At 48.6% G+C, this 10641-nt stretch overlaps 1 protein-coding gene across 2 annotated transcripts; it reads right to left on the reverse strand.

Moving 5' to 3' along the window:
• Positions 1–3890: 3890 nt before the first annotated feature.
• Drd1 (dopamine receptor D1) lies at positions 3891–8251 on the reverse strand. Of its 2 annotated transcripts, none has more exons than XM_005355190.3 (2): positions 8148–8251; positions 3891–7265 (listed from the first exon to the last, which is right to left on the reverse strand). In XM_005355190.3, exon 2 carries the CDS (start codon positions 6827–6829, stop codon positions 5492–5494), a length of 1338 nt encoding a protein of 445 aa, XP_005355247.1. In that variant the 5' UTR covers positions 6830–7265; positions 8148–8251; the 3' UTR covers positions 3891–5491. The 2 variants fall into 2 exon arrangements, with proteins under 2 accessions (XP_005355247.1, XP_013204606.1); XM_013349152.2 differs by lacking the exon at positions 8148–8251 and adding an exon at positions 7381–7837.
• Positions 8252–10641: the final 2390 nt, after the last annotated feature.

Consider the following 10641-nt stretch of genomic DNA (forward strand, 5'->3'; position numbering starts at 1 on the left):
TAAGGGAGGGCCTCTGGCAATTTCACCGAGCACAATCTTCCAGGGTGCCTGTGGTGGGAAACTCTGGCAGCAGGGAAGGTTGTCCCAGCAGAATGCAGAGTGTGCAAAGGTGTAAAACGTGAGAGGGCTGCAGATACTGCATGCAGTTGGGAAGGCCTATGGGGGGTGCTGGTGGGGTGATGACAAGAGACGAGGTGGCAGAAGCTACCAGGCCACCTTAGGCTAGGTCACGACGGTCTTTGATGATGAACTTGATTGGTTTTTCTTTCTAAAAATTAATTGGGAGCCATTAAAGAATGCTGTGTCGGGTATAAAACAGTTCCATTTGCACTTTAAAAATACCTTTCTGAAATGCAAATTAAAACTGCTTTGAGATTCAGCCTCTCCCCAGCCAGAATGGCTATCCTGAAAAATAAATTGCCGGCACTGCTGCGGGGGCTGGGAGCAGCGTGCCCTTCTTCACGCCAGGTTGGAGTGTAAACTGGTGCGGCACTGTGGAAATCAGTCTGAAGGTTTCTTCGAAAGCTAGAAGTGGGACTCCTGTGTAACCAACTACAGCACTCCTGGGCATATACCCAAAAACTCGAAGGTCTACAATGGAGGCATTTACACATCCGTGTTTGCTACTGCACTGTTCATTACAGGTAGGAACCGGACCAGCCTAGACATCTGTCAACGGGCGAACGGGTAAAAGAAATGTGCTGTACATCCACAGTGAAATCTGACTCTGTCTTAAAGAAAAATAAAATCACGACATTTGCAAGAAAATGGATGCAACCTCAAATTATCCTGCGAAGCTAAGAAACCCAGACTCAGACAAGAGCCACATGTTCTCTCATCTACAGATCCGAGATTTAAATGTTTATATATGGGAATGTATTTTGGTGGGAATGGGGGTCTGGGACATGAAACCACAAAGAGGACCGTGAGAAAGGGAAAAGAAGTCGGGGGTGGGGGTGGGGATGGGGGCTAGTGCACCGAACACATGTGCCAGGGAAGCAGAAGGGGAAAGGAAAGGGGCAGCAGGAGAAGAGGGGGAGGGAGGAAGTAGACTGGGGACAAAGTATCAGCCAAAAAGAAAAGAGGTGTGAGACCCATCCTGTGTTAGTGAAAACTATCCTCCGTCAAGGTTTTTTTAAAAATATTTACTTATTTATTATGTATACAATATTCTGTCTGTGTGTATGCCTTCAGGCCAGAAGAGGATACCAGACTCCATTACAGATGGTTGTGAGCCACCATGTGGTTGCTGGGAATTAAACTCAGGACCTTTGAAAGAGCAGGCAATGCTCTTAACCTCTGAGCCATCTCTCCAGGCCCTCCGTCGAGATTTTTAAAGAAACTCTCTCTCTCTGTCGGGGAACCTGTCACAGTCAAAGTTTGCTGTAATGGAGCTCACATCTCAGAATGTGTCTGAGGAGTCACCCAAACCACATCCTTGCTGTAGAGATGAAAACTTACTTACGGGGGTGCAATAATGGATCCATTTGTTAAAGGAAACAAAACCTCCTGCCCTGAAACCCAGTCTTCCCGGGCCCCAGTGCCATCTGCCACTTTGCTCGTATCTCTATCCCCCAGGATGGTCAAGGTGGTCCCTGAGCCCGTCCTCCTCGATGGCTAAAGGCATTGGCAAATGCCTAGTGCCGAGGGAATCTGCTCTGCAGTCACGAGAAACATTCTAACTGGCCCCGTACATTTTCTCTCATAGCGATTAGAAGCTTAACCCTTTTTTAAGCCAGAGCTTAATCCTGAGTGTCTAATACTATTTAAATTACAACTCGCAAATCTTAAACTGCCTAGAGTCCAAATGCCTAGAGTCTAAATCTGTGCTTCGCATGAGCATGAACGTGACGGAAGGGCCAGACAGCAACCTTGGCCGTATGTTTGTGCTGTATACTCTGCGCTCTCGGTCCTCTGGCAAATAAACCGGTCATGCTTCCTACTCAGTGACCTCAAACAAATCTGTAGGGATACATCATGTCCACAGAGTATCACAATATTGTGACCCACATGCTAACTCCTTCCGATGACCCCTGCAAGCCAGCCTTATAGACAAGCAAGCTGCATAGTCACCAGCGCAGACGGAGCAAGTCGTTGGCTTATGATTCCTGAAATAAATTCTCTAAGATAAGGAGATTTGGTGGATTAAAACGTTGTGGGCAGATTCGATCACCATGTAGTGACAGCTTAAGGCAATTTTCTTAACCAGGAACCCATAAAATGTCACTTGTTTCTGAAAGGGCAAATAGCGACAGCAGAAGACAGTGGTGTCTGGGAGAATCCCAGACCACATGCATGCTGAAAATCAATTCCATTCCATACAAAAATTCAAATGCATGCAGAGCCAGTAACACTAACAGGCAATGTTACCAGATTTCCACACATTCATTTCAACCCTCAGGCAGCCTGCACACTTATCCTCATCTCATAAAAGGGCACGAGAAAGGAAAATATACCACTCATGCTCACTCCCTTGTTGACGGAAGACCCTAGACTTTCTGCATTCCCAGACCCTAATTGTGGACTGGCACTGGGCAGAGAGCTTGAGATAAAACTAGAAATGAGAAGAAATGCCAGTGCATGCCTGGGCCAAGGCCACGCAGGGGTCCCCAGAAAGAATGAAGAGCTGGCGTTAGGCTGAGCCTTCACTGACGAAACCTAAGCAGAAGCCCCACCCTTCTTGTTGATGGGCATGCTCACAGTAACTCTTGCTTAGATCCCAGAAGGAGCCAGTGGCTGACCTAAGTGATCATGTCCGTTCACAGGCCTGGAGCTCAAACTTCCTTCCTCTCCTGTTGCTCACTATGTGTGTCTTTATTGAAGGCAGCTTTTTCCATGAAGAAGAAAAACTCTGAAATTGTCTCATAACCCATCATTAGAGTAAAAAATTGAATACAAGTCTTACCACAATGTTGTTTCTATAGTTTTCAGAACTAGCCTTTTTAGATGGTCTTGACCAATCCAGCATCCGAGAAACCCAAAGTACATCTTTTTCAAGGCGAGCAAGGTGTGTTGAATTTTATAATGACTTAAAATCACTTCTAAATAGCCTATTAAAGGAAGGCCCTTGGGTCAGGTTTCATGGGCTCTACAGTGACAGCCTTGCCTGAGCACGGTAGCCTGTGACTGAGCTCCTGCCTGGACCATGGTGAGCCCCCAGGAGTAAAGCCCTCCAGAAGTCATGAGGTATGAAGAAAAGGCACAAGGCTTTCCTTGTGCTCATTCCAGATGTGATCACTGAGAGCCAGAGCCTGGGAGAAGCAAGTGGGGGTTCTATAGAGATGCCATCTGCTGTGTGATATTCCAAATTATAAACTTAACCCTTAATTTCTACATCCCCAGCTGCTGAGCCCTTTCCCGCTTTGAGTTAGGAGGGAAGTCGCCTTGACAGAATCCAAGGGTGTGCCTGTTAAGCATCGTGGCAATCCCAGCATCGCAACCCATGAGTTCTGTAGAACAGGTCATTTCTAGCTGCATTTGGAAGTAAGCACCACTTGCATGCGTAGTGGCTGCTGTCGGACATGAAATCACAGTCACCCAGAGCAAGCCAGCTTTTTCTAAAAGTCTACTCCATTTACAAATAATCTCTTAAAAAGAAAGAGCCGAAATGAGAAGCAGACTGATTCCTCAAGTGGACAAAGGTTTCTTTTTCAGAACACGGTTAAAACACAAGGAAAGCATGAGACACTAGTTTCCACTGAAATAACCAAACGCAGCTTGGGGCAAATACAAGAGAGATTTCCCGTCTTAAGCAAGGAAAGCGTATCTGAGACGGCCTCGCTCCCCTAGCTGCCGACCTGAAACAGCCTAGCTTTTATTATGTGTTTAACAAATGCAACACAGCTCCACTGAGGTCGATTTGAATTCACAAAATATTTTTTATTGTAAGAAAGCATACAAGCAGCAGCGCTGAGAACACATTCGAAATACAGAATGACACAGACCCGAGGCAGGAGCTGCTGACAGCAAGCTCTTCCCTTTTCATCAGTCCGGTCCACATGGAACCAACCGCTTAGCTAGAACACTTGTAAACATTTCAGAAAGGAAACTGTTGCATGCCCCACATGAGTTCGCATCCCCACATGAGGGGACTTGATGGTACTTTTTGCAGTCCAGGCTGTGACGTGAAAACTAGATTCAAAAGCACAGAGGGAAAAAAATAGCATTTGTGACTAGGGATGCTGATGGCTCTGGGGTGCTCAAGACACAGGGGAAGGGAGTCTTCTGGTCCTCCCACCAGAAGCATCTTATGTGACGATGGGGCACCATTCATTAGCTAGCTTCCCACCAACATTGAAGAGCTTTTTCGAAAAGGGGATACTAAATTCAGATTAAATCTCTACAAGCAGCCGGCTTAGTAAGACACGAGCAGCTGAAGAACCAGTGATGAACGCTTCCCAGCAGAGGGGCAGCTGTGACCCATGAATTTACAGCTCATGCCCGCTGCAGATCTTAATCCTGGACAGCCATTTGCTTGTTTCAGAAAGCTATTTCAAGCATGAAATGAGGAAAGACAGGGAGGGCCAATTATTTTACATAAATACAAAGTGGCATATGCTCTTCCTCACCATCCAAAGACAGAAATGAAAAGTTGTATCCTTCTTGAGCTGGCTTTTACATAGATATTTACAGAAGTGCAAATTCACCCCGGGAAAGCCCCTGCCTTTTAAGACACTCAGAACACAATAGTAGTTTCTTTTTAAAAAAAAAATCTTTTCAAAATATTTTTAGGGTCGGGAGCATTGGTGGCATTAGTCACTTCTCATCTTGTTTGTATTCGTGTCCGTGTGGAGTTAAGCAGCCACCACATCAGTCTTTGCTGTGTTTTCTAGAAGCAATTCACAACTCAGAATCTCGGAGTCTGTGTCTTTGTTTCACGGGCTCATAAAGTGCTAGTACAATGGACTGTTCAGTCACGGAACACACTGGTTTGTTCTATTAAATATGATAAATATAGATTCACTATGATAAATTTAAAATATCCATATAATGCAATAAATAAATAAATAATAAATAAAACCATTACCAACAGAACATCTGTCAACCCTGAAAAAGAGAAATTCCACTCTTGCTGTAAGGCTCGATTATTGTAGAAATAATTAACGAAGGCGTGCACCTACCTTTACAATCTGAAAACTGCTCGGACAGTTTTAGCACCTGTTTGGACACAGCAAACTCAACTCTCTCACTTCCTTCCTAGGAAAGTTTTGATTTCTAAGTGAAGCTGTTTACGGTTCACTCTTGACTCTAGCTTTTTTTGTAACATCCTAGAGACAATAAGTTTCAAAAATGATTTCAGAGCCACAGTCACTTCCCCTGCGGCTCTTGGTGTGTCCCTAGAAAACACACTGGAAGTGATGCATTTGGAAAGTTTTGCAACTGTTCAGAAGCAGCAGAGGGAATCTCATGGTGGCTCACAGTCCCACCGGACCATAATTCCTTAAGAGCAAGCTCGAGGGAAATCCTAGCTTCAGAGATGAAGACCCAGAATTCAGGTCGGGTGCTGTCCACTGTGTGTGACAGGTTGGATCTTCTCTAGAGAAACATCGGTGTCATAATCCAATATGACGGATAAGGCCGGGGACAGTTTCTCCAGAGGCTTAGCTATTCCACCTGCCTCCTCCTTCTTCAGATCCTCGGAGGAACCCACGGCATGAGGGATCAGGTAAACCAGATTGCAGTCCTTAGAGATGGAGCCTCGAGGCTCATGGTGGCTGGAAAACACAGCCCCGTTGTTGTTGATGCTAACTGTCTCTATGGCGTTATTCGTCGTAGGACAGAGCCTATAGCATCCTAAGAGGGTCGAGAATGCCTTTTGGAAATCAGCATTAAAGGCATAGATAATGGGGTTCAAGGAAGAATTTGCCCACCCAAACCACACAAACACATCAAAGGTGATGGAATCGATGCAAAAGGGCTGAGTCTCCTCAGAACCACAGAAGGGGACCATGCAGTTCGAGATGAAGAAGGGGAGCCAGCAGCACACAAACACCCCCATGATCACCGACAGGGTCTTCAGCACTTTAGTCTCTCTCTTGAAGGACATCTTAAAGGAACTTTCTGATTGAGAGCATTCCACGGGGTTGCCATTACCCGTGGTGGTCTGGCAATTCTTGGCATGGACCGCTGCCCTCTCCAAGGCTGAGATGCGCCGGATTTGTTTCTGGGCAATCCTGTAGATACTGGTGTAGGTGACGATCATAATGGCTACGGGGATGTAAAAGCTTATGAGGGAGGATGAAATGGCATACGTCCTGCTCAACCTGGTGTCACAGTTGGCATCCTCGGTGTCTTCCAGGAAAGTGGCATTGTCATCCAAGGGCCACGTGGGTTTTGCCTTGTGCCAGCTTAACTGCACTGGGATAAAGGAGATGAGGACAGACAGAGTCCAGGCTACGCTGATCAAGATGAAGGCTGCCTTGGGGGTCATCTTCCTCTCGTACTGGAAAGGGCTGGAAATAGCCCAGTACCTGTCCACGCTGATCACACAGAGGTTAAGGATGGATGCGGTGGAGCACATGATGTCAAAGGCTACCCAAATGTTGCAAAAGGACCCAAAGGGCCAAAAGCCAGCAATTTCAGCCACGGCTTTCCAGGGCATGACCAAGACAGCCACCAAGAGATCTGACACAGCTAGAGAGATGACAAAGAAGTTGGTCACCTTGGACCGCAGGTGTCGAAACCTGATGACAGCCGCACAGACGAGGGTATTCCCCAGGAGAGTGGACAGGATGAGCAGTGACAGGAAACAGGCCGTAAGGATGCGAAAGGAGAAATCCCTCTCCACGGCCAGCCCTGCTCCATCCATGGTAGAAGTGTTCAGAGCCATTTTCTACACAGAAAGCACTTCTGGGTGGCTTGGTCCTTGTGTTCTTGAGCAGGCTTAGCCAGACTTCCTCTGGTCACTCACCAGGCAGCAGCCCCTTGTCCAGCCCCAATTACTGCCCGGACTAAAGGACAGAGGTGTTCGATCAGGAGCTTCCCTGTAGCAACCCAAGCCATGCCGGGAAAAGGACCTTCTTGCTTTCCATCTGTCTTCTGGGTTCTGTGCTCCAGGTCGCTCTCCCGGGCACTGGCTGATCCCTAGATTCCCCAAGGATAGCACCGGCTTTTCAGCATATACTAAGCCTTTAACTCGAGAATCTGCGGCCTCTTCCTGGTCAATTATAGTTACTTTTCAGGGTTGCTGTCTCTTCTTCCGAGACACAGCCTAAAATACATGTATTTCTCCCCCAAGTCCCTGGAGCCCCATGTATCACGATGCCCTAAAAAGCAAAGGAAAATACAAAGTCGTTCACCAAGATAATATACAGCACGCATGTTTAGCAGCGTTAAATACCAGCTCATCAACTCCTGGGCGAGTCTGTCAAGACCACCTACCTTGCTTTGGGGTCGCCTCTCCCAAAACCCCTGGAGCTCCCAAAGTGAGTCCAGGCGGCCTAGCAAGTGGTTCCCCTCCTGATGCACAAAAAATTCTCTGGGCTGGATTTGGGTAAGGAATCCCACACCAGGTACGAAGGAAGCTGTGCCCTCCTGCTACCTTGGCCACCTACACATCGCTGCCCCGGGGGCTCTCAGAGAGGCACCACCAGGGCTGGGACAGCTTTCTATTTTGTCTGAGGGAACCCAGTGCTTGGCTCCCTTCGGCTCCTAGGTCTTAGGGCAGGACCCCCGAGCCTCCCCGTGGCGCACCCCATCAGCAGTGGCAAGAGCTGCAGGTAGGCAAGGGCACGGGCCACCCCGCCTCTGCATCCCCTCCTGGTCCTGGGGATGGGCTCAGCTTGACAGGCAGAGTGGCGGGCTACAGCCACACGTGGTTCCCTGATGGCGCAGCTGGAGCAGAGCTATGGGACGCCTACGTGATCCTTTTGCCTCCTCTGGCTACCTCGCCCACCCTGGGAACCCCGGATCAAGACAGAACCCAAGGGACAAACCCTGACGTTCAAGTCTTTAGTAAGCCGAACTTGGGTCCCTGCACTCAGCGCCTCTTCAGGTCAACCCAAGTTCCTCCCAAAGTTCGGGGTTAAAGCGGACGCTGCCCACACCCACGCCTCGCAAGCCCCGGACAGCTGCCCGCTTCAGTCACTGCGCTGTCTCCGAGTGCCCCGCAACTGGGGTACGAGGAGCCCCAGGACACGGGTGCTTACCGCTCCGGGAGGCCACGCTCCGCGACTCTGCCAAACCTGCGCCAGCTCCCGGGCCGCTCTCTGCGTGTTCCGCCCGCCGAGGCGCTTCTACGGTCAACTCACGAGTGCAGCCCGTGACCCGCGCCCCGCAAGCACCCCGAACGCCGTGCCACATGCTCTGCGGGAATCTGGCGCCCTCTGCCGGCGCCTATGGTTTCCTGCATCCTGCCTGCGCCCTAACTGGAGCAGATCCCAGAGACGTCAGCCTATAGTATCCCCAAGATTCAGGGCTTAGACACTGCTTTCCCCCATCCCCGACTACCAGAATCTGAAAGATTAGAGGCACGGTCTTCCACATTCTGAACTCCTTCACTTGAAATACCACTAAAACTTACAAAAGCAGGACGTCCCTTCGGCTAGCATGTTATTCACTGAGCCAGGATTTCGCCTTTGTGCCCACTGTGTGCCAGGGTTGGAGCAGTAATGAACAATGTGTCATCTTACTCTGCAAGTGAACAAAGACCCGGCATAAACTCAAAAGCCTCTGTGCCCCCCAAACACACACACACGTGTGCACACACCCTCTGACATTGAACGTCTGGCAAAACTCCTTCCTCACAAGCCTGCACATCTCTAGCTCAACTGTGGAAAACGATGCTCAGAAATGTGTGGGGCTTGTTCAAAGTTAACACATCAGCTAGCGAGCATAGTGACCTGTCCACCTGACCTCCGCTTGCATGTTCTTCAACACGACCACATCTAGTATGTAATCCAAAATCTGAACAATTACCACAAGGGCAAAGTGGAGACGGGAATGCCTGGCCCCAGGAAATGTGTCAGTGCATGGAGGAGACATTAGAGAGTCTTCCTGTCTCTGTGAAAAGAGATGAACCATGGAACCCGGAAGTCACTCTGCCTGGATTCTCATCCTTACTGATGAGGGCTGCTCCAAGTATTAAATGAGATGTTTATTCCAGAAGGCTTGGGGCACCGGATACAGACCTAGACAAGGATTTCATGGGCAGAAATCCTCCTGAGATCATTTTTTTTTTAAAGAATAGTCCTGTCTCCATGAGAACCACACACCCCAGTGAATGCCAACATTTTCTCTAGGTTATCTAAACAGCCATCCTAATTAGCCAGCAGCAATCTGATCTTGGGCTTAGGTGCAGTACCCATATGATTGACACAGATGCTCCTCCACCTGGGCACATCGTTCTATCCTCCCACCAGTATCCTTGCTGCTGCACACCAAGTTCCAAGGGCTAGCCATCAGATAGATGCCCCAAGAACCCCTTCAGAGCAGCGGCTCTCAACCTGTCGGTCATGATCCCCACAGGGGTCACATATCAGACATCCTGCGTGTCAGATATTTATATTACAATTTATAACAGTAGCGAAGTGAGTTATGAAGTAGCAGTGAACTGATTTTATGGTTGGGGGGGGGGGATCACCACAACATAAGGAACTGTATTAAAGGGCCACGGTGTCAGGAAGATTGACAACCATTTGCCTTAAAGCCTTAAGCCAGCACAGTGCAGCATCCCCAAGCTTCAGCCCCCTGACAGTCACTCTCTAAGCAATTGGAAATTCAGTTCACTATACTTTCTTCCCTTCTTATCAGTACACACAGATGAGGATGTTTCTCGTCCAAGATGGCCGGGTGAGTCTGAAACTGTGTAACTCCTCACACTCTGCCTACCCCGCCACTGTCTGGAATGAGCAAGATAAGGGCACCTTTGACAGCACAGGAAGCGTTGGGGTCCTTTAGGGCAGGACTGAGGAGCATGCTGTAAGAGGAAGAACTCCCTAGGGAGGGAAAGCACTCCTGTAGCTAGCACTTGCAGAAGAGACAGCAGTACAGTGACGCTCTGGGTGGGGGATGCACAGTGACACTCCTTTGGAGGAGAGGCTCTACAGTAACATTCCTAAGAGTATAGCAACAGAAGCTGGAGATGGCAATGGGGACAATCTGAGGGGTAAAACTTCCCTTTAGGGCTGCCCTTGAGAGGCGCTCCCAAGTCAACAACCCTGGAAATGATCACTGCTCTTTAAATTAAAAGTAGGGTGACAACCATAACAAGACTCTCAGGGGGCATCGCATTGCCTGCAACACCAGTCCCAGGCAAAAGCATTCACGTAAACTGGGAAGAAAGGCTGGTCGTGGTGCACTGGGCAACCATGGTTTCTTTCAACACTGGCAGCTGTTCAGAGAGATCTCTGTTCTAAAATGTCTCTGAGTTATTAAAAGCAGCCCAACCCTGTGTCGGGTGTCACTTTGCTCATGGTAACGCCCTACCACAAGAAAATGTCAGCCATTTTCCATGTCAAAGCATCAAAATGTCTCCTTTTCTATATCAAAGCCAGCAAACAGAAGATGCCTGGGAAGAGCAGAGAAGCAAGAGAAGAAGCAATGTGCTCCTGAAGGGGTGATTTGTTCCTCGTCGCAGGAAACAAGAGTGTTGGATTATTCCCCTATGGTTCTGTAACTCAGAAACAGAAACCCAGGACCCTT

The sequence above is a fragment of the Microtus ochrogaster genome, chromosome 16 (assembly GCF_000317375.1).
Source record: "Microtus ochrogaster isolate Prairie Vole_2 chromosome 16, MicOch1.0, whole genome shotgun sequence".
Taxonomy (NCBI): Eukaryota; Metazoa; Chordata; class Mammalia; order Rodentia; family Cricetidae; genus Microtus; species Microtus ochrogaster.

Excerpts from the sequence above, each read along its gene's own strand:
- Drd1 (XM_005355190.3), bottom strand. The coding sequence starts at position 6,829 with ATGGCTCTGAACACTTCTACCATGGATGGAGCAGGGCTGGCCGTGGAG.